At 43.7% G+C, this 24,148-nt stretch overlaps 1 protein-coding gene across 1 annotated transcript in view; it reads left to right on the top strand.

Annotated features, from left to right (window-relative positions):
• Positions 1-8,965: 8,965 nt before the first annotated feature.
• SNX15 (sorting nexin 15) overlaps positions 8,966-24,148 on the top strand; it is a 28,453-nt gene continuing 13,270 nt past the window's right edge. The window contains exons 1-5 of the mRNA XM_056527065.1: positions 8,966-9,179; positions 12,469-12,504; positions 21,305-21,425; positions 22,064-22,179; positions 22,271-22,451. Coding sequence (XP_056383040.1) covers positions 9,081-9,179; positions 12,469-12,504; positions 21,305-21,425; positions 22,064-22,179; positions 22,271-22,451 — 553 coding nt within the window. The 5' untranslated portion in view covers positions 8,966-9,080. The remainder of the gene's footprint in view (positions 9,180-12,468; positions 12,505-21,304; positions 21,426-22,063; positions 22,180-22,270; positions 22,452-24,148) is intronic.

Consider the following 24,148-nt stretch of genomic DNA (forward strand, 5'->3'; position numbering starts at 1 on the left):
TCTATCGGTTGGCTATCTCAGCCTATCACTGCCCGGTGGATTCCTTACCGGTTGGAAAACACCCGTTGGTGTGTAGACTGTTGAGAGGCGTGAAGTTTCAACGACCCCCGCGGCCCAGATACCAATCAACCTGGGATTTTTCCAGGGTGCTTGATATGTTTTCCACCTGGGAAGACAACATCGATCTTTCCCTGAAACTGTTGTCCTTTAAACTGACGGTGCTCTTGTGTTTAGTTTCAGTCAAGAGGGTGTCAGACGTAAGGGCCCTGGACGTTTCTAGGTGACAATTTTCGCCTCAGGGAGTTAGTTTTTCAGTGGTCCGTAGGACTAAGACTGGTATTCACTCGGTCTTTTACCCGTTTTTTCCAGATCATCCGCGGCTCTGTGTTGTCCGTTGCCTACAGGCGTACGAATCGCAGACTGCCGCCTTGCGCTCCTTGCATTCCTCCCAACTTTTCGTTTCGTACGTTAAGCTGCACCTCCCGGTTTCGTCAGCCACGTTGGCACGTTGGGTGCGTTCCGCCATGGCTCTGGCTGGTATAGACGTTTCCCTGTTTGGTGCTCATTCCACCAGGGGAGCGATGGCTACTAAGGTAGTCTCTTCAGGGGGCTCCCTTTCCGACCTGTTAATGGCTGCGGATTGGTCTTCTGAGACCACTTTTCGCCATTTCTACTTCCGACCGGAGGAACATATTTCCATGTCGGTCTTATAACAGCTTACATATCTTATGTATTGATGTATCATTCTTGACTGTTAGCTTTGAACTTGCATAAGATAGGAGCCTCCTGTCTGATATATAAATCTAGATTTTCCTAGCTTGTGACGGAAAATATTAGTTATATGAAGACAGGAGGCGAGTATCTTCCCTCCCGACCCAAACCTGTGACGGATGTCTTTGTCTCTCCTCAGGTTACTGAAAATCGACGACGTGTCCATGTTGGTGATTGACCTGTTCGTGCAGCTTTTCGGTTTTCTTCATCCCCTGTTGGGATGACGTCCCTCCGATGCAATCCCCGTTGGGATAGAATTGTTGGTGAGGTTCCAGACTTGGAGTCGGGGAGTGCGGGCCGGCTGGCCGAAGACTCCAGTGGCGGTACGGTGCTCCGGATGGCTATCGTGTTCCAGTGTTGCTGAGTTCATCGCATCAAGAAAGAGGAGGATCATCCTGAGGCAGTCCATTATATAGGGGCCACCAGCCTAAGCGTGGCTTACAGCATTGCTAGGACTGCTGGGAGTTGTAGTTTTTTTTGTTTGAATTTTATTAAAAAGAAGTTATAAAAATTCTGCTATGGGCATTAATAAAGAAAGATTAATGCATAAGATACTCGCCTCCTGTCTTCATATAACTAATATTTTCCGTCACAAGCTAGGAAAATCTAGATTTACTGCTCATTGCTGGTAATATGCCCCAATCACAGATAAGTTATGGACTTATATGACAAGTATAGACACTAATCCCATTCATAGATAACTACACACTCTCCATAGATACTGTGGTAACAGACAGAACAAGAATGCCTCTAGATACCAGCCGCCGGATGTTGTACTGGCGACCTCTTCTGTCACAGCAGGCATCGTACTGGAGGTGGTAGAGCACATACACCAGGTGCCCACACCACAGCTGAGAGCAGAGGAAATGCCGCCTAATACAGTGGTCCCTCAAGTTACAATATTAAGCGGTTCCAGGACGACCATTGTATGTTGAAACCATTGTATGTTGAGACCATAGCTCTATGGAAACCTTGTGATTGGTTCTGAAGCCCCCAAAATGTCATCTAAAAATAGGAAAAAGTGAGGATTAAAGAAAAATAAGTAGATAACTAATATAGATAAAGCAAGTCCTTACATATTAAAGTAAGAAAGATCAGCTGGGGGCTGTAAATCACTGTCTATGTCAGAGTTTCCCAACCAGGGAGCCTCCAGCTCTTGCTAAACTACAACTTCCAGCATGCCCGGACAGCTGTTGGCTGTCTGGGCATGCTGGGAGTTGTAGTTTTGCAACAGCTGGAGGCACCCTGGTTGGGAAACAATGGTTTATGTAGAGGACAGGAGCTTCTTCCGGGTCCTATACAGTACACAGTGTCCTAAATGGAGCCACCCTTACGTGGTGTCCAAAGGAGCAGCTTATCCTGGCACAGGTAAGGAGTAGTACAGAACTTGTAGTTCCTCCCTGTACTGTAGGGGGCGCTACCAGACAGCCAGTCAGTGCAGGCACTTCAGTAATAGAGGTGATTTACCGGTAAAGTGCTCATTCTGATTGGTCAGTTCCTCCAGTTGTGACACATTTCACAGATCTGGACTGCCCGTATATTGTATGTTGAGTCTGGTTTCAAGTTACGATGGTCCAGAAAAAAACATTGTATGTTGAAACTATTGTATGTTGAGGCCATTGTAAGTTGAGGGATCACTGTACACTCCTCTGACCAGCCGCTACAGTGGTGGAAGTCTAAATCGCATGTCTGCAGAGCAAACTGTGCACTTACCACCCCGGACACCATGGAGTGAAGAGGAGTCAGAGACTGGAAGCCGAAGTAGCAGGTTACTGCCGAAAGCCCATGTGATGACATGAAAGGCAGTGTCTGAGGTACAAATATAAAGGCTGGGCCCCTCCCACAAATAAGGTTAATTTAGGCCTATGCATAGCACTGATCAGTATCTGCAATCTAAAGATTGCAAAAATTTGTCCCCTGTGAGGACATAAAAAGTATTAAAAAAAAAAGTTTAAAAAAAATGTACTCAATTTAAATGGCCCCTTTTTCCCATTTTACCCCAAAATGTGTAAAAAAAAAAAAAAAAAATGTATAAACATATTTGGTAACAGCACGTGCGTAAATGTCAGAACTATCAAAATATAATGTTAAAGGGGTACTCCAGTGGAAAACATTTTTTTTTTTTTAAATCAACTGGTGCCAGAATGTAAAACAGATTTGTAAATTACTTCTATTAAAAAATCTTAATCCTTCCAGTACTTATCAGCTGCTGTATACTACAGAGGAAGTTGCGGTGTTCTTTTCTGTCTGACCACAGTACTCTCTGCTGACCCATCTGTCCATGTCAGAAAAACAAACTATACAACTTCCTCTGTAGTATACAGAAGCTGATAAGTACTGGAAGGATTAAGATTTTTTTTTTTATAGAAGTAATTTACAAATCTCTTTAACCCCTTAAGGACCGAGCCCTTTTTCACCTTAAGGACCGGAGCGTTTTTTGCAATTCTGACCACTGTCACTTTAAACATTAGTAACTCTGGAATGCTTTTAGTTATCATTCTGATTCCGAGATTGTTTTTTCGTGACATATTCTACTTTAACTTAGTGGTAAAATTTTATGGTAACTTGCATCCTTTCTTGGTGAAAAATCCCAAAATTTTATGAAAAAAATGAAAATTTTGCATTTTTCTAACTTTGAAGCTCTCTGCTTGTAAGGAAAATGGATATTCAAAATAAATTTTTTTTTGGTTCACATATACAATATGTCTACTTTATGTTTGCATCATAAAATTTATGAGTTTTTACTTTTGGAAGACATCAGAGGGCTTCAAAGTTCAGCAGCAATTTTGAAATTTTTCACAAAATTTTCAAACTCGCTATTTTTCATGGACCAGTTCAGGTTTGAAGTGGATTTGAAGGGTCTTCATATTAGAAATACCCCACAAATGACCCCATTATAAAAACTGCACCCCCAAAAGTATTCAAAATGACATTCAGTAAGTGTATTAACCCTTTAGGTGTTTCACAGGAATAGCAGCAAAGTGAAGGAGAAAATTCAAAATCTTCATTTTTTACACTCGCATGTTCTTGTAGACCCAATTTTTGAATTTTTGCAAGGGGTAAAAAGGAGAAAATTTTTACTTGTATTTGAAACCCAATTTCTCTCGAGTAAGCACATACCTCATATGTCTATGTTAATTGTTCGGCGGGCGCAGTAGAGGGCTCAGAAGGGAAGGAGCGACAAATGGTTTTTGGGGGGCATGCCGCATTTAGGAAGCCCCTATGGTGCCAGGACAGCAAAAAAAAAAAACACATGGCATACCATTTTGGAAACTAGACCCCTCAGGGAACGTAACAAGGGGTAAAGTGAACCTTAATACCCTACAGGTGATTCACGACTTTTGCATATGTAAAAAAAATATTTTTTTTTTTAGCTAAAATGCTTGATTTCCCAAAAATTTTACATTTTTTAAAAGTGTAATAGCAGAAAATACCCCCCAAAATTTGAAGCCCAATTTCTCCCGATTCAGAAAACACCCCATATGGGGGTGAAAAGTGCTCTGCTAGCGCACTACAGGTCTCAGAAGAGAAGGAGTCATATTTGGCTTTTTGAAAGCAAATTTTGCTATGGGGGCATGCCGCATTTAGGAAGCCCCTATGGTGCCAGGACAGCAAAAATACACACATGGCATACCATTTTGGAAACTAGACCCCTCGGGGAACGTAACAAGGGGTTAAGTGAACCTTTATACCCCACAGGTGTTTCATGACTTTTGTATATGTAAAAAAAAAAATTTTTTTTACCTAAAATGCCTGTTTTCCCAAAAATTTTACATTTTTAAAAAGGGTAATAGCAGAAAATATCCGCCAAAATTTGAAGCCCAATTTCTCCCGAGTACGGCGATACCCCATATGTGTCCCTAAACTGTTGCCTTGAAATACGACAGGGCTCCAAAGTGTGAGCGCCATGCGCATTTGAGGCCTAAATTAGGGACTTGCATAGGGGTGGACATTGCGGTATTCTACGCCAGTGATTCCCAAACAGGGTGCCTCCAGCTGTTGTAAAACTCCCAGCATGCCTGGACAGTCAGTGGCTATCTGGCAATACTGGGAGTAGTTGTTTTGCAACAGCTGGAGGCTCCGTTCTGGAAACAGTGGCGTACCAGACGTTTTTCATTTTTATTGGGGAGGGGGGCTGTGTAGGGGTATGTATATATGTAGTGTTTTTAACTTTTTCTTTTATTTTGTGTTAGTGTAGTGTAGTGTTTTTAGGGTACAGTCGCACGGGCGGGGGTTCACAGTAGTTTCTCGCTGGCAGTTTGAGCAGCGGCAGAAAATTTGCTGCAGCTCAAACTTGCAGCCAGATACTTACTGTAATCCTCCGCCCATGTGAGTGTACCCTGTACATTCACATTGGGGGGGGGGGGGGGGGAACATCCAGCTGTTGCAAAACTACAACTCCCAGCATGTACGGTCTATCAGTGCATGCTGGGAGTTGTAGTTTTGCAACAGCTGGAGACACACAGGTTGTGAAACACCGAGTTTGGTAACAAACTCAGTGTTTTGCAACCAGTGTGCCTTCAGCTGTTGCAAAAGCTACAACCCCCAGCATGTACGGACAGCGGAAGGGCATGCTGGGTCTTGTAGTTATGCAACAGCCGGAGGCATACTACATTGGCTGGGGATGCTGGGGATTGTAGTTATGCAACAGCTGGAGACACACTGGTTTACTACTTAACTCAGTGTGCCTTCAGCTGTTGCAAAACTACAACTCTCAGCAGTCACCGACAGCCAACGGGCATGCTGGGAGTTGTAGTTATGCAACCACCAGATGCACCACTACAACTCCCAGCATGCACTTGAGCTGTTTGTGCAAGCTGGGAGTTGTAGTTACACAACAGCTGAAGGTACACTTTTCCATAGAAAGAATGTGCCTCCAGCTGTTGCAAAACTACAAGTCCCAGCATGCCCATAAGGGCATGCTGGGAGTTGTGGTGGTCTGCCTCCTGCTGTTGCATAACTACAGCTCCCAGCATTCCCTTGTTGCATGCTGGGAGCTGTTGCTAAGCAACAGCAGGAGGCTGTCACTCACCTCCAACGATCCTCGCCGCACAGGTCAGTCCCTCGTCGTCTCCGCCGCCGCTGCTCCTGGGGCCCCGATCCCAACAGGGACGCCGGGGATCGGGGTCCCCAGCACCGGGGGTCGTCTTCCCGCACCCGCTCACGTCCTCCGGAAGAGGGGCGGAGCGGGTTGCGGGAGTGACACCCGCAGCAGGCGCCCTGATTGGTCGGCCGGTAATCCGGCCGACGAATCAGGGCGATCGTGAGGTGGCACCAGTGCCACCTCACCCCTGCAGGCTCTGGCTGTCTCCGACGGCCCCGAACAGCCAGTAATTCCGGGTCATCGGGTCACTGGAGACCCGATTGACCCGGACTCCGCCGCAGATCGCTGGACTGAATTGTCCAGCGATCTGCGGCAATCGCCGACATGGGGGGACATAATGACCCCCCCTGGGCGATATGCCGGGATGCCTGCTGAACGATTTCAGCAGGCATCCGGCTCCGGCTCCCCTCCGGCTAGCGGTGGGGGCCGGAAATGCTCAGGGCGTATCCATACGCCCTCGGTCCTTAAGGACTTGGAAACGGGGGCGTATGGATATGCCCTATGTCCTTAAGGGGTTAAGTTTCTGGCAAGAGTTGATTAAAAAAAAAAAAAATTTCACCGGAGTACCCCTTTAATTATTCCCTACATTGAACAGTGTAAATTCATAAGTCATAAAAAAACAAAGTCATAAAAAGTCATACACAAAAGTTGTACCGATAAAAACCGATATTTCGCGTCTGAAGCGAAAATAACACTAACCCAGCTGTTCAGTCGGGATGTTCGGGACCGCCGCGGTGAAATCGCGGCATCCCAAACAGCTTACAGGACACCGGGAGGGACCTTACCTGCCTCCTCGGTGTCTGCTCCATGCCGGGATCCCCTGCATGGCTGGCGCTCTCCTTCGTCGTCATCACGTCGTCGCGCACGCCGTCCCGTCATCCAATAGGAGCGGCGTGCGTAGCGACGTCATGACGGCGACGGAGAGCGAGGATACCGGGCAGCAGAGACGTTCCGGAGCGACGGGGACACCCCGGGGACGCGGCGACAGCGATGGAGGGCGACTTCCAGGGCAGCGGTGACGGGTCCGGAGCGGCGGGGACACGTGAGTATTACCTCCTATACCAGTGGTCTTCAACCTGCGGGCCTCCAGATGTTGCAATACTACAACTCCCAGCATGCCCGGACAGCCAACGGCTGTCCGGACATGCTGGGAGTTGTAGTTTTGCAACATCTGAAGGTCCGCAGGTTGAAGAGCACTGTCCTATAATTTACATTGTATTGGGTTCAGAATATTTATTTTTTAGATTTTTATCCTATAAAATTAGGTGCGTCTTATATGCCGGAGCATCTGATGAAAAATACGGGTAGGTAATAGAGATGAGCAAACTTACAGTAAATTCGATTTGTCACAAACTTCTCGGCTCGGCAGTTGATGACTTATCCTGCGTAAATTAGTTCAGTCTTCAGGTGCTCCAGTGGGCTGGAAAAGGTGGATACATTCCTATGAAAGAGTCTCCTAGGACTGTATCCACCTTTTCCAGCCCACGGGAGCACCTGAAAGCTGAACTAATTTATGCAGGATAAGTCATCAACTGCCGAGCCAAGAAATTCGTGACGAATCGAATTTACTGTAAGTTCGCTCATCTCTAGTAGGTAACCTTGGGCACTGCAGATGTTTTGGACTACATCCCCTATGATGCTATGTCATGAGAGATGTAGTCCAAAACATTTGCAGTGCCCAAGGTGACCTGTACCTGGCCCGTACTAATAACTCCAATCAGATGTTGTAAAACTACAACCCCCAGCATGTTCTGTGCTCATGGGATCAGACCCTGGTTTGTTTAATGATGTGTGAGAAAGGAAATTAGATAAGGGCGCTACATGCACACATAGAAAATGTTCTTGAGGGGGAAAAATAGGCCGTTCGATATATGACAGATGTTCATAGCCTTAAGGACACCAATTTGTCCCATCCCATAGGGCTACTTGGTGCCCGACGCTTTCCTGGGCGTTAGAATAAGTGACGTCCATTTGTCCAGCATATTGGGAATGCATATAAATAAATAAAATATTAACCAAAATTCATAGTATGAATTGCAGTGCATATATAAAGGATATATATGCAAAAATTAATATTATATGCAGATGACTTCATAGAAATTAGTTTAATTAAAGGGGTACTCCACTGGAAAACACTTTTTGTCTAAATCAACTAGTGCCGGAAAGTTAAACAGATTTGTAAATTACTTCCATTTAAAAATCTTAATCCTTCCAGTACTTATCAGCTGTTATATCCTCCACAGGAAGTTCTTTTCTTTTTTAATTTCCTTTCTGTCTGACCACTGTGCTCTCTGCTGACACCTCTGTCCATTTTAGGAGTAGAAGCAAATCCCCATAGCAAACCTCTCCTGCTCTGGACAGTCCCTGATATGGACAGATGTGTCAGCAGAGAGCACTGTGGCTGGACAGAAAGGAAATTAAAAAAGAAAAGAACTTCCTGTGGATCATAGAGCAGCTGATAAGTACTGGAAGGATTAAGATTTTTTAATAGAAGTAATTTACAAATCTGTTTAACTTTCCAATGTTTTCCAGTGGAGTACCCCTTTAAATCAATGCAATGTTTCCCAAAACTACAACTTCCAGCATGCCCGGATAGCCTTTGGTTGGAAACACTGAGTCATTGTTTCCCAACCAGGGTGCCTCCAGCTGTTGCAAAACTACAACTCCCAGCATGCCCGGACAGCCTTCTGCTGTCTGGGCATGGTGGGAGCTGTAGTTTTGCAACAGCTGGAGGCACCCTCGTTGGGAACCAATGCACTGAGTTAAAGCATTCAGCTACAAAAAGGTGGATGTCAGATGTGACGTCACACAGCATTATAGCCTTTGTTTTTATTGCCTGTATGGGAATTCTGCTTTTCACGCTCAAACCCGCCCCCAACCATAAACAAGCCACACCCATGTCCAAAGCTAGGCGTGAAACTGATACTTATCCTGACAATAACTGTATGCCGCCCGTCATATACAACAATGGGACGGCCTGAAATTTTTTTTTGTTTGTTTTTGTTTTCACTTTGCCTTGGAATAAGTAATACGCATGCGCACACTCCGTTGGATGGCAGAGGCAAACTTCCGCCTTGCGAGCAAATACCCCTTGATACGTAAGCGCTGGCTGGCACTGTGCAGGCGTCGCGCATGCGCGTTCACGTCACGTGAGGCTTTGCTTTCTTAAAGGGGCAGAAGTGACAGCAACATCGCTCCTATAATAATGTCCCGTGCTGTCCGGGATCAGTATGATCGGAGGTATCACGTGACCGAGACCCGGACTAATCCCAAGGGGTATACAGAATACAAGGTCACTGCTGAAGTAAGTGTATACCACCTCCCATAGTGCTCCATGGATAGAGAGCACCCTGGATTGGGTGTTATGTCAATAGCCATTATCCAGGAAATATCATTTGAAGTAGTGGTCTCCAGCTGTTGCAAAACTACATCTCCCAGCATTCCTGGACAGCCAGTGGCATGCAGAGAGTTGTAATTTTGCAACAGCTGGAGGTCCACGGTTTGGAGAACCATGTACCAAAGCAGTGTTCCCCAACCTGTGGCTATCCATCTGCTGCATAACTACAACTCCAGTCATGCTTTAGATGCCAGAACATGTTGGGAGTTGTAGTTTTTCCACAGCTGTAAAGCCACAGGTTGGGGAACACTGATATACAAAGATGGAGGGAGGGGGCAGATATAGAATATACTGGGTCTGATCACTATAATTCTGGTGTTGGCATTAGGACTCCCAGCTGGTGACCGCTCCCTGCCTCTGAGGCAGCATTTCCCAACCAGAGTGCCTCCAGATGTTGCAAAACTACAACGTCGTGCCAGCTGGGAGTTGTAGTTTGGAAACCACTAGAGGCACCTGGCATTTACATCTGTACAGCGGCCAAAAGTCTTAGTCACGTAGATTGTTGGTGTGTCCCTGATAAGGGCATTTGTGACCCCAGTTGCTGAGTTGATGGGTGTGTTGAGGTCTCAGTATGCAAAAATTGGCAGAACATCTGCGGACAGAAGTAAATGTGGTTGAAAGTCAAAGCTCGATATGATGGACAGAAGAGCACATTGTTGAATTGTAGCCAAAAAACATATCTTTGTGCAGTTCACATGTGATAAATGTTACTGCTACTGGTGCCCTTAGGCTAAGGCTGCGTTCACACTGTGAAACAAGTTCCGGCCATTAGAAAATACCATTATAGTCTATGGGATTTTTCTAACAGCTGTTTTAACCCGTTATTAATAATGGACGTTGTTTTTTGATGGGCGAATGAACGGGAGAAAAAGTGCATGCACTAATTCTCTTGTTACTATCGCCCGTCACAAAACAATTAAGAGTAAAAAATACAATACAGAAAACATACTTAATATATTTATTAATGACCTTGTAGAGGGGTTGAAGAGTAAAGTAGCAATCTTTTCAGATGATACTAAACTCTGTAAAGCGGTAAACACTACAGAGGACAAGGCACTGTTACAAATGGATCTGGATAGGTTGGAGGCTTGGGCTGGGAAGTGGCAGATGAGGTTCAACACTGACAAATGTAAGGTAATGCACATGGGGAAGAAAAATCTGGGCTGGGATTATGTATTAAATGGGACGACTGACAGAAAAGGACTTAGGGGTCTTAGTTAATAGTAAATTTAGCTGTAGTGACCAGTGTCGGGCAGCTGCTGCCAAGGCTAATAAAATCATGGGGTGCATCAATAGGGGCATAGATGCCCACGACAAGGAAATAATTCTACCGCTGTACAAATCACTAGTCAGACCACACATGGAATACTGTGTACAGTACTGGGCACCAGTGTACAAGAAAGATATAGTGGAGCTGGAGAGGGTTCAACCAGAGTAATACGGGGAATGGGAGAACTACAGTACCCAGAAAGATTATCAGAATTAGGGTTATTTAGTTTAGAAAAAAGAAGGCTTAGGGGAGACCTAATAACTATGTATAAATATATCAGGGGACAGTACAGAGATCTCTCCCATGATCTATTTATATCCAGGACTGTATCTATAACAACGGGGCATCCTCTACGTGTAGAAGAAAGAAGGTTTCTACACCAGCACAGACGGGGGTTCTTTACTGTAAGAGCAGTGAGACTGTGGAATTCTCTGCCTGAGGAGGTGGTCATGGTGAACTCTGTAAAATAATTCAAAAGAGGTCTGGATGCATTTTTGGAGAATAATAACATTGCTGGTTATGTATACTAGATTTATAGGGACTTGGAGTCGGGAAGGAATTTTTACCTCTAGTATGAGGTTTTTTTTTTTTTTTGCCTTCCTCTGGATCAACTCAGTACGGACTCATTAGGGATATAGGTTGAACTTGATGGACTCTGGTCTGTTTTCAACCTTATGAACTATGTTACTATAGTCCAGCATTAATGGCCCCCAAGGTATATGCTCAGCAGCACAATTCACTCAATTCAGCACAATTCCGAAGTGTGAGAAGAGTTTCTGCCTGGAGGAGAAATAGCTTTGATGGTCTCACATGAGCAGTCACTGAGGATCACAATACAGGGAGATGACAAACACATGACCGTATTAACCTCTTCTCGGCCAGTATGCTGGTGAGGATAGACAACCAAAAGCATAGACAATTGTGTGTTTAGTTATTTCCGTACAAGAAAGCATTTTCTTTGTTCTAGTGTCTCCCATTAGATGGTTACTATTACCATGGTTTTCTATTGAAGTCTACTATTAAAGCAGTGTCTGAGACTTTTATTGATGACCTGTCCTCAGTATGAGATCAGCAGGGGTCTACATCCAGCATCTACACCGCTTGCCACAGTGCCGGCATACACATTGGAGGGAATTTAAAGGGGTACTTTCCCCTCCTATAGACTTGCATTGAGGGGGCGTGGTCGTGACGTCAGGAGCCTCAAGGGCTGCAGGGAGATCGCGGGGGTCCCCAGCAGCAGGACCCCCGCGATAAAACATCTTATCCCCTATCCAAAGGATAAGGGATAAGATGTCTAGGGGCGGCATACCCCTTTAAAAGGGTTTCCCACCAATGTATGTAGTAGCATAGCACACCACACCAGTCTTTAGAATGAAGGCCCGCAGATTTTCCCCGCACTGCGGGTGATTTCAAATGCTGCTGTGTAAGGGATAAGCAAATATCCTAGAGCAGTGGTCTCCAACCTGCGGACCTCCAGATGTTGCAAAACTACAACTCCCAGCATGCCCGGACAGCCAACGGCTGTCCGGGCATGCTGGGTGTTGTAGTTTTCCAACATCTGGAGGTCCGCAGGTTGGAGACCACTGTCCTAGAGGTTATTCTCCTGACAACCTTTTGAGATCACAACATTTTGAAATGGAAAGATCTCTGTATGGGTACGTTCACACAGGTAGAGTTTCCCTTTGCTATGACTTTTCTGCTGCAGATAATCTACCATAGAAAATCCACCATGGCTCAAACTGGCAGCAGGAAACTTTCTTCTAAACCTTCCGGTGTGTATGCACCCTAAAGAGTGAAGTCAGCGATGGTGTCCGCCATCTAACCATTCCCTGCAATGCAGCAGAGTCTGTACGATAACTTTAGGCTTTATCTGCTGTTTTCTGTGTTTGTGTCTGACTATACATTTATTTTTCCATTTTTCAACAGTTTATATCAAAGAAGAACCCTCAGGATGTTAAAGAGGTATTTTATCCGTTATGTGCGCTACAGCTTGCTTCATTTCTGCTTACTGTAAGGCTGGAACTTCACTGAGGTTTTCTTTTGCAAAAACGCCAATTTTCCCGCGTCCAGATGTTAGCTGCAAGTCAATGGTAAACTGCAAAATGCCAGATTCACTTGGCGTTTTTCAGTTTGGCGTTTTTTTTTATCCTTTTGGCGTTTTTCAGCAATTTCGGGCTCAGAGGCTGGATTTTCAAAACACCTGCAAAAACCTAGTTTGGCGTTTTTTGCCCTGAAATCGTGGCGTTTTCATCCCATAGAAGTCTATGGGAGAGCGAAAACGCTAAGAAAAACGCCATGTTGGTTTTTTATTCTTTTTTGGACTTTAGCGATCCAAAAAAATTATGGAGATACCTTTTTTATAAAAATTTCGTAGGGTACCATAAAAAAAATTAATAAAAAAGATACAGTAGTGATGTATAATGTATCTTTATTACGAAATGTTTATTCATTTTTAAACAGGGATCAATTTATGTGGGCGGGTAAAGCGCTAAAAATGTAGCCGACAATAATAAAAATGTAGTGTGTGTGTGTGTGTGTGTGTGTGTGTGTGTTTTTCACTTTTTTTTTTTTTTTTTTTTTTTACATTTTTTAGGTAGTACTACTTCTCCCAGCATGGAACACACTTTGATGGGAGTAGTAGTTACCTGTACTGATTGACAGATCGCCTGTTGCGATCCTCTTGTATAATGTATAGATGCGGCGGCCGCTCTTCTCTGGTCCCCTGCACTGACGTATATATACACCTATTCATATTTCCCGCAGAGCTGTGATTGGTCAGATGGTTCCAGCCAATCACAGCTCTCTGTGAGAAATCAGAATGTGTGTGTATATATAGATAGATAGATAGATAGATAGATAGATATAGAAAAGAAAACGTCCGGCACTCGGGAAGATGCAGGTAAAACTTGTCAATGGCTTTATTCACACGCTTAGGCAGGTACCGGTGTCCGTAGCACGAGATAGCGCAGCAAACGCGAGAGTGGTGAGCAGCCTGACCTTATCTGCATATATATATATGTATATGTATATATATATATATATATATATATGTATATATATATGTATATATATATGTATATATATATGTATATATATATATATATATATATATATATATATATATATATGTATATATATATGTATATATATATGTATATATATATATATATATATATATATATATATATATATATATATATATATATATATATATATATATATATATATATATCGTGCAGGGGACCTTTGGAGAGCGGCCGCCGCATCCATACATTATACAGGAGCATCACAGCGGGTGTCTGGAGAGATACCCGCAGTGATCTTTCCTTAAAGGGGTACTCCGCTGCTTAGACATCCTATCCCTCCCTGAGGGGTGGAGCGTGACATCACACGGGGGCGGGGGCGTGACGTCACACGCCGCCCACCCTGTTGTCGTCGGTAATCCGTCCCGAAGCGAACATGCTCCGGAGACTGATTACAAACGGGGTGCCGCGTGCAAGATCACAGGGTTCCCCAGCGGCGGGACTCCCGCGATCAGGCATCTTATCCCCTATCCTTTGGATAGTGGATAAGATGTGTAAGCACCGGAGTACCCCTTTAACTACAAGTACTACTACTCCTAACATGGAGTACACTCTGCTCCATGCTGGGAGCTGTAGTACCTGCATTAATAGACAGGTCGCAGCGGGTGTCCGAAGTTACACTCACTGCGATCTGTCTATTAATGCAGGTACTACAGCTCCCAGCATGGAGCAGAGTGTGCTCCATGTTGGGAGTAGTAGTGCCTGCTAAAGGACACATCACAGCAGGTGTCACTACTGACATGCGATGTGATCGTCCTGTCTATAGCAGAGATGGAGCGGCTGTATACATCGCTCGCATCCCTGCTCTGCACTGTACTCCAGGCCGGCCACTCATTCATTCATCTTTTCCTCAGAGCTGTGATTGGCTGAAACCATCCAACCAATCACAGCTCTGGGCGGAAAATATGAATAGAACATCACTCAGAGTACAGAGCAGAGGTGCGAGCGGTGTATAGAGCCGCTTCTCTGCTATATAATGGACGATCGCATCGGGTATCAGACTGACACCCAGGGCGATATGTCTATTGTACAGGTACTACTACTCCCAGCATGGAACAGTCTTTTTCCATGCTGGGAGTAGTAGTACTACATAAAAAATGTGAGAAAAAAAAGTTAAACACACACTTTATAAAAAAAAAATGTATTACAATTTTGTTCTAAAAAATAAACATTTAGTTAAATGCATTTTTACATCCCTACTGCATCTTTTTTTTTTTTTTGTACACAACTATATTGTAAAAAAACAAAAAAATAAATAAATAAATAAAAAACACAAAAGGGGCCGAAAACGGCACATTCCACACAAAGGTAAAAACGCCTGAAAAAACGCCAAAATGCAGGGAAAAACTGTTAAACTCCTTAATGGTCTATTCACATGTACAGTATTCTGTGCAGATTTGATGCTCAGGATTTTCAATGTAAACTGAACACAGCTTGAATTCCTGTGCATCAAATATGCGCAGAATACTGTACATGTGGAAGAAGGGCGTACAGGTAGGCCCATGCGTCGTGAATCGTGTACCTCTATGCCCTGGTCCCGCTCCCGCACTTTCAAGCATGCTCACGAGCAGAGCATACTTCATACCCAGTGGGTCCCGGTTGCTATCAGCAGACATCACCGATCAGGCCGATGCCTAGTATTAACCCTTTAGAGGCCGCTATCAAAGATTGCGGCGTCTAAACGTGGGAGCTGATCGGGACATCTTTGTAAATGTCCGAACTATTAAAATAAAAGGTTAGTTAAACCGCACAGTCGATGGTGTACACTTAAAAAAAAAAAAAAATTACCAATGTCCAAAATTGCTAATTTTTTTGTCACTTCATATACCATATAAAATTAATAAAAAGGACAATTTTAAGCATACTAATATTGGTGCATGTAGAAATATATATAATTTTTTATTTATTTCTTTTTAAGTAGTAATATAAAATAAAACCATTTTAACCATAAGGACCTACAGAATAAAGATAAGGTGTAATTTCTAAAGAAAAGTGCACTGCGTAGAAACGGATGCCCACAGAATTTACAAAGTGGCACGTTTTTTTTTTTTTCAGTTTTACCCAAGAAATAATTTATTTTTGTTTTTGCTGTAGATTTTGTTATGAAATGATTGATGTCATTGCAAAATACAATTGGTGATGCAAAAAACAAGCTTATATGGGTCTGTAGGTGCAAAATTCAAAAGCGTTATGATTTTTAGAAGGGGAGGAGGAAAAAACTAAAGTGCAAATGTGAAAATTGGCCTGGTCCTTAACCCCTTAACCCCTTAAGGACTCAGCCCATTTTGGCCTTAAGGACTCAGACAATTTAATTTTTACGTTTTCATTTTTTCCTCCTCGCCTTCTAAAAATCATAACTCTTTTATATTTTCATCCACAGACTAGTATGAGGGCTTGTTTTTTGCGCGACCAGTTGTCCTTTGTAATGACATCACTCATTATATCATAAAATGTATGGCGCAACCAAAAAACACTATTTTTGTGGGGAAATTAAAACGAAAAACGCAATTTTGCAAATTTTGGAAGGTTTTGTTTTCACGCCGTACAATTTATGGTAAAAATGACATGTGTTCTTTATTCTGAGGGTCAATACGATTAAAATGATACCCATTATTATATACTTTTATATTATTGTTGCGCTTAAAAAAAATCACAAACTTTTTAACCAAATTAGTACGTTTATAATCCCTTTATTTTGATGACCTCTAACTTTTTTATTTTTCCGTATAAGTGGCGGTATGGGGGCTCATTTTTTGCACCATGATCTGTACTTTTTTTTGATACCACATTTGCATATAAAAAACTTAATACATTTTTTATAATTTTTTTTTAAATAAAATGTATTAAAAAAGTAGGAATTTTGGACTTTTTTAATTTTTTTTCGCTCACGCCGTTCACCGTTCGCCGGGATCATTAACATTTTATTTTAATAGTTCGGACATTTACGCACGCGGCGATACCAAATATGTCTATAAAAAATGTTTTTTACGCTTTTTGGGGGTAAAATTGGAAAAAACGGACGTTTTACTTTTTTATTGGGGGAGGGGATTTTTCACTTTTTTTTTTACTTTAACTTTTACATTTTTTTACATTTTATTTTTTACACTTGAATAGTCCCCATAGGGGACTATTCATAGCAATACCATGATTGCTAATACTGATCTGTTCTATGTATAGGACATAGAACAGATCAGTGTTTTCGGTCATCTCCTGCTCTGGTCTGCTCGATCACAGACCAGAGCAGGAGACGCCGGGAGCCGCTCGGAGGAAGGTGAGGGGACCTCCGTGCGGCGTTATGAATGATCGGATCCCCGCAGCAGCGCTGCGGGTGATCCGATCGTTCATTTAAATCGCGAACTGCCGCAGATGCCGGGATCTGTATTGATCCCGGCACCTGAGGGGTTAATGGCGGACGCCCGCGAGATTGCGGGCGTCGGCCATTGCCGGCGGGTCCCTGGCTGCGATCAGCAGCCGGGATCAGCCGCGCATGACACGCTCCGATGCCCGCGGTTATGCTTAGGACGTAAATGTACATCCTGGTGCGTTAAGTACCACCTCACCAGGACGTACATTTACGTCCTGCGTCCTTAAGGGGTTAAGGACGCAGCCCCTTTTTCACCTTAAGGACTGAGCCCTTTTTCGCAATTCTGACCACCGTCACTTTACAAATTAATAACGCGAAAACACTTTTACCGAATATTCTGATTCTGAGATTGTTTTTTCGTGACATATTCTACTTTATTTTGGTGGTAAATTTTCGGCGTTAATTGCATCCTTTTTTGGTGAAAAATCCCAAAATTTCATGAAAATGTTGAAAATTTAGCATTTTTCTAACTTTGAAGCTCTCTAATTGTAAGGAAAATGGATATTCCAAATAAATTTTATTTTTCTTCACAAACACAATATGTCCACTTTATGTTGGCATCATAAAATGGACATATTTTTGCTTTTTGAAAAAATTAGAGGGCTTCAAAGTAGAGCAGCAATTTTCAAAAATGTCATGAAAATTGCTAAATCTGAAGGGACAGATGTTACAGAACTACAACTCCCAGCATGCCTGGGAAGTCGAGGCATGCTGAGAGTTGTAGTTTGGCAACATCTGGAGGGCTACTGTTTGGGCACCACTGTAACAGTGGTCTCCAAACTGTGACCCTCCAGATGTTGCAAAACTACAACTCCCAGCATGCCCAGACAGCCTTTGGCTCTCTGGGCATGCTGGGAGTTGCAGTTTGGCCCCCCTAGTGGTTGCCACAGTAAAGATCGATTTACTTTCACTTTCAATTCCGCCCCCCCCCCCACTGTCGATTCCCTACCTGATCAGGATCCTGCAGGCTCCAGCGAAGATCCCAGGTCCCCAGACATCTTCTCCTGCAGGTACGGCCTCCATCTTCTTCCCAGAGCCCCTCGACATCCAGGGGCGGGCAGAACGGGGGGTTGTCATGGCAACCCCCTGTCCTGCGCTGCCATTGGTCAGAACTCCGTTCTGAGTAATGGCAGGGGATAGGAGGAGATCGCAGCTTTGCGATCTCACTCCAATCCTTTAGACTGATCGGGGCTGTTGCTGACAGCTCCGATCAGCCCTATTTTCCGGGTGATCGGGTCACCAGAGACCCGATCAGCCCGGAATTGGAGAAAATCGCATGTCTGAATTGACATGCGATTTTCTCCGATCGCCGACATGGGGGGGTCTCAGGACCCCCCTGGGCGATGTGCCAGGGTGCCTGCTGAATGATTTCAGCAGGCATCCGGCTCCGGTCCCCAACCGGCTAGTGGTGGGGACCGGAATTCCCACGGGCGTATGGATATGCCCTGCGTCCTTAAGGACTCTGAATGCAGGGCGTATCCATACGCCCTGCGTCCTTAAGAGGTTAAAGGGGTACTCTGGGGGAAATTTTTTTTTTTTTTTTTTTAAATCAACTGGTGCCAGAAAGTAAAACAGATTTGTAAATTACTTCTGTTAAAAAATCTTAATCCTTCCAGTACTTATTAGCTGCTGAATACTACAGAGGAAATTCTTTTATTTTTGGAACACAGTGCTCTCTGCTGACATCACGAGCACAGTGCTCTCTGCTAACATCTGTCCATTTTAGGAACTGTCCAGAGCAGTACATGTTTTCTATGGGGATTTTCTCCTACTTTGGACAGTTCTTAAAATGAACAGAGCTGTCAGCAGAGAGCACTGTGTTCCAAAAAGAAAATAATTTCCTCTGTAGTATTCAGCAGCTAATAAGTACTGGAAGGATTAAGATTTTTTAATAAAGTAATTTACAAATCTGTTTAACTTTCTGGCAACAGTTGGTACCTCTTTAAGGAGTTAATCTTGCCAAAACTTGTGGTGGACTCCCTTTAACTGGTTGCCGTCTCAGGACGAGCTTGCTCGTCCTGAGACGGCAAGCGGTGTATGATGCGGGCTCCTGACTCAAGCCTGCGTCATACCGGCCGGCGTTAATAGCTGACATGCGGTGTCTAAAGGGACATTTAAACCATCCCTGGTGGTCTATTGGGGTAGTGTCTATTGCATGTGGTGGGAAGCGGGGGGAGCGGGCAGTCGCTGGAGGTATTCTGATGCCAAATTCTAAATGAAATAGGGTACAGTGCTGCACTACAGTTCACTTTTCATAAAAGTGAATAAAACTGTACAGGTACACTTTGTTTTTTGGGCAATACATCGGCTGGAACTGAATAGTTTAAAAGTTATTTGTACACACAGTTTTTATTATGTGGCCAAAAAAAAGGGGGCAGGGGAGATTAATCAAAACCTGTCCAGAGGAAAGGTGGCCCATAGCAACCAATCGGCTCGCTTCTTTCATTTTTAAGAAGGCCTTTGCAAAATGAAAAAAGCAATCTGGGTGGTTGCTATGGGCAACTGGGCAACTTTTCCTTTGCGGACGTTTTGATAAATCTCCCCCCCTGGGGCTGTATTTTGGCATATAATCTGGTAAGTAATGTAGGCTTTAAATTGCTCACATTTTGTCCTGATTAAAAGCAGACACTTTTGCTAGTGCCCAGAAAAAAATCCCAAATGAAGTCCCAAGTGACGGTCATTATTTTAATTCTTAGAAAAAATTTCAAAAGCAAAAACTGTGGGGGGAAAAAAGTATTTTTGTTGCTTTAAAACTTACATTTTTGAGCTATAAAATATAATCCAAAAAGTTTATGTGTACATAGCCTTACAGTGGTAGGTTCAGGTGACCTCCTAGGCTGGGTTTACATGATTCTGTTATAGAAATGAGCAATGGAGATGATAAAAGAAGGTAATGGATCCCATTCATGTCAATAGCCTTTTTTCATCTCCACTGTACTCTGTTCTTGTCCCTTGCATTAAAGGGGTACTCCGGCGCTTAGACATCTTATCCCCTATCCACAGTCACGCCCCCTCCCATAGGCTTGCATTGAGGGGCGGAGCATTACGTCACACGGGGGCGGAGGCGTGACGTCACACGCCGCCGGCCCCGTCGTCTCCGGTAATCAGACCCGGAGCGAACATGATTTTAACTGGGGTGCTGCGTGCAAGATCACGGGGGTCCCCAGCGGCAGGACTCCCGCGATCAGGCATCTTATCCCCTATCTTTTGGATATGGGATAAGATGTCTAAGTGCCGGAGAACTCCTTTCCTTTAAATTTGCTTTATTTTTGAGCAGAAAAAAAGACAGGCATGCAGGTTTTTTCTTCCATTATAAATGATGGATGTAGTGATTTGAAACTGAAGTATATGATTACGCAAGTAACTCATTATACTCCGTTATTTCTATCTGCTATTTCATCCATTATTGCTACTGAGCATGCTGAGAAAAAAAAACTGGCAAAGAATAACAGACATTAGCATAGATAAACGGATGTTTTATCGGCTAATAACGTATGATAACGATCCGCTATTTTATATGCATGTTTTTCAAAAAATGTTACCATTTTACTTTTGTTAACATTTATGAGTGCCCTCCATTAGGTGTCAATAACGGACATATCATAACTGAGGTGAACATAGCCTTATGTGTATCGGCATCTTTAGAAGAGGAGAATACGCTGCCTTTCTATTTTAGCTGTTTTTCTTTCTGTTTTAAGAGCAGGTTTTTGTTTGTTTTATGTTTTTTTTTTTGCTTTTTATTGGCCCTATAAATTGATCATCTCACGATCAATGTGCTTTTGGTAGACATTCAGTGCTGACAGTATGTGCAGATGAGCTACTGCAATGGGCCATCCATTATGGGTGACTTGAAGTGGTACTCCTCCCCTAGACATCTTATCCCCTTTCCAAAGGATGATCGCAGGGGTCCCGCCACTGGGGACCCCCACAATCTCTCCTGCAGCACCCTCTGTCATCTGGTGCACAGAGCAGTCATGCCCCCTCCCATAGACTTGCATTGAGGGGCAGGGCATGATGTCACGAGGGGGACGGGGGCCATGATGTTGCATAGTCCGGCCCCTGTATCTCCAGTCATCAGGCACGGAACGAAGTTTGCTCCATGCACCAGATGACAGTGGGTGCTGCAGGAGAGATCACGGGGGATAGGAAATAAGATGTCTAGGGGCGGAGTACCCCTTTAAGATATTCTTTGAGATTTCACCTCTGGAGGCGCTATCTTTTATTAATAATGTGCTGGAAACCCTGGTTAGAGTCCAAAATTCCCTGGATTATGTATAATTTTTTTGATGATATTTTACATTACATTATATTTTAGATTGTGGTTTGGAAACGCTACAGTGATTTTAAGAAACTTCATGGAGAACTCTCATATACGCATAGAAATCTCTTCCAGCGCACTCAGGAATTCCCTCCATTTCCCCGTGCTCAGGTTTTTGGTGAGTTGTAAGAAGCCTTTGTGAAACAATATCATGGTAACTTTGTTATGAAGTCCAACCGATCTTGCACATTTTTTTTCCAGTGGTTTCTGTAAAGAGACGTGTAAAGAGTTACAGTTAAAGGGGTATTCCGGCCACTTACATCTTATCCCCTATCCAAAGTATAGGGGATAAGATGTCTGATTGCAGGGGGCCCGTTGCTGCGACCCCCTCCCCCTGCTTTCTCCGTACAGCTCCCGCATTCTATGCGAGGGCTGCGTCTCCAGTCTCTAAAACGTCTTTGTTTCAAGGACTGGAGACGTGACGTCACGCCACATGCCGTCATGTCACGCCCACTCGTACTGTCACACCACGCCCCCTCCATTCATGTCTATGGGAGGGGGCGTGACTGCACAAGGCGCGGCATGACGGCACGAGGGGGTGTGGCGTGACATCAAGTCTCCAGTCTTGGAAACCTCTTAGGATAGGGGATAAGATGTATTTGGCCGGAATACCTCTTTAAAGGGGTTTCCCGAGACTTAACTTAAAAAAAAAAAAAAAAAAAAACTACCACAGTTACTTCACAATCGACAGCTATGTCACGTCTGTTTGTATGAATATTTATAATATGTTATTTATTTGTGGTGTACATTTTCTAGGACGTTTTGAAGCTCCTGTTATAGAGGAACGGAGGCAAGCTGCAGAAGATATGCTGAGGTTCACAGTAAACATCACCGCCCTCAATAATAGTCCACAACTAAAGGAGTTCTTCAGGGTAAAACACTTATGAATAGACTAATAATTCATGAATGCCTATTTGCTGTCTGGTGTCTTCTGTTATGATGATGCGTGTGTCCTATCACCAGGCAGCAGAAGTTGCAATGCGATCAGATGGTCCGGACTCGGGGGATACAGTAGTGTTGCCTCCACCTTTAATCCCAGAACCAGTAAGAAGCTCTTCTATAGAAATAAAAGAAGAGTTCGACAGCTTTGATGAGACAGAGACACCAGTGTTGTCTGAAGTCAATGAAACCATCAGTAGGGCTGGTAAGGGTATTGACATATACTTATGATATAAGAGGGTGAAGACTTTTTCTTTCTCCATGATCTTCCTTTTTTCTCTTGTTTGTTGCCTTATTCCTAGTGTGGATTGCTATATTTTGACAATGTTATTTATAATAATCCAACACGTAGCGTTCTTGCACTGATGATTCATTATAAAGGGAGCGATTCGTTAGATTTTACCATATATAACATGTGGCAACGCATTGTATATTGTAAAATCTTCTTCCTCACCATCCCCGGGGGATGTTCCTGCTGGCAGAGATGGTGAAGATAGTAAATCTCCCCCGCTGGCCGCGTGAGTAGTTCTCTGGGCTAGGAGCAATACTTACCTAGTCCTGTCTTCTCGGGTTGTAATCGCACCCCATCAGCATGATTAACAGCCCGCGTCACCTAAGCATACAGAGCAGAGCGATGACGCAGGGGGTGCCTACACTGTCAAACATGCTGAGGGGGTGTGATTAGAGCCGGAGCAGACAGGATTAGGTGAATATAGCTCCCTGCCCAGGGGAACTACTTACCAAGCCGTCAGGGACACTTACTAACTTCATATTCTCACCATTCCTGTGGATGGTAAGGAAGAAGATTTTACCATATAGAACTCGTTGCCACACATTTTATATGGTTAACCCCTTAAGGACGCAGGACGTAAATGTACGTCCTGGTGAGGTGGTACTTAACGCACCAGGACGTACATTTACGTCCTAAGCATAACCGCGGGCATCGGAGCGATGCCCGTGTCATGCGCGGCTGATCCAGGCTGCTGATCGCAGCCAGGGACCCGCCGGCAATGGCCGACGCCCGCGATCTCGCGGGCGTCCGCCATTAACCCCTCAGGTGCCGGGATCAATACAGATCCCGGCATCTGCGGCAGTTCGCGATTTAAATGAACGATCGGATCGCCCGCAGCGCTGCTGCGGGGATCCGATCATTCATAACGCCGCACGGAGGTCCCCTCACCTTCCTCCGTGCGGCTCCCGGCGTCTCCTGCTCTGGTCTGAGATCGAGCAGACCAGAGCAGGAGATGACCGATAATACTGATCTGTTCTATGTCCTATACATAGAACAGATCAGTATTAGCAATCATGGTATTGCTATGAATAGTCCCCTATGGGGACTATTCAAGTGTAAAAAAAAAATGTAAAAAAATGTAAAAGTAAAAGTAAAAAAAAAAGTGAAAAATCCCCTCCCCCAATAAAAAAGTAAAACGTCAGTTTTTTCCTATTTTACCCCCAAAAAGCGTAAAAAACATTTTTTATAGACCTATTTGGTATCGCCGCGTGCGTAAATGTCCGAACTATTAAAATAAAATGTTAATGATCCCGAACGGTGAACGGCGTGAGCGAAAAAAAATAAAAGTCCAAAATTCCTACTTTTTGAATACATTTTATTAAAAAAAAAATTATAAAAAATATATTAAAAGTTTTTTATATGCAAATGTGGTATCAAAAAAAGTACAGATCATGGCGCAAAAAATGAGCCCCCATACCGCCACTTATACGGAAAAATAAAAAAGTTAGAGGTCATCAAAATAAAGGGATTATAAACGTACTAATTTGGTTAAAAAGTTTGTGATTTTTTTTTAAGCGCAACAATAATATAAAAGTATGTAATAATGGGTATCATTTTAATCGTATTGACCCTCAGAATAAAGAACACATGTCATTTTTACCATAAATTGT

This window comes from Hyla sarda, chromosome 6 (assembly GCF_029499605.1).
Source record: "Hyla sarda isolate aHylSar1 chromosome 6, aHylSar1.hap1, whole genome shotgun sequence".
Lineage (NCBI taxonomy): Eukaryota > Metazoa > Chordata > Amphibia > Anura > Hylidae > Hyla > Hyla sarda.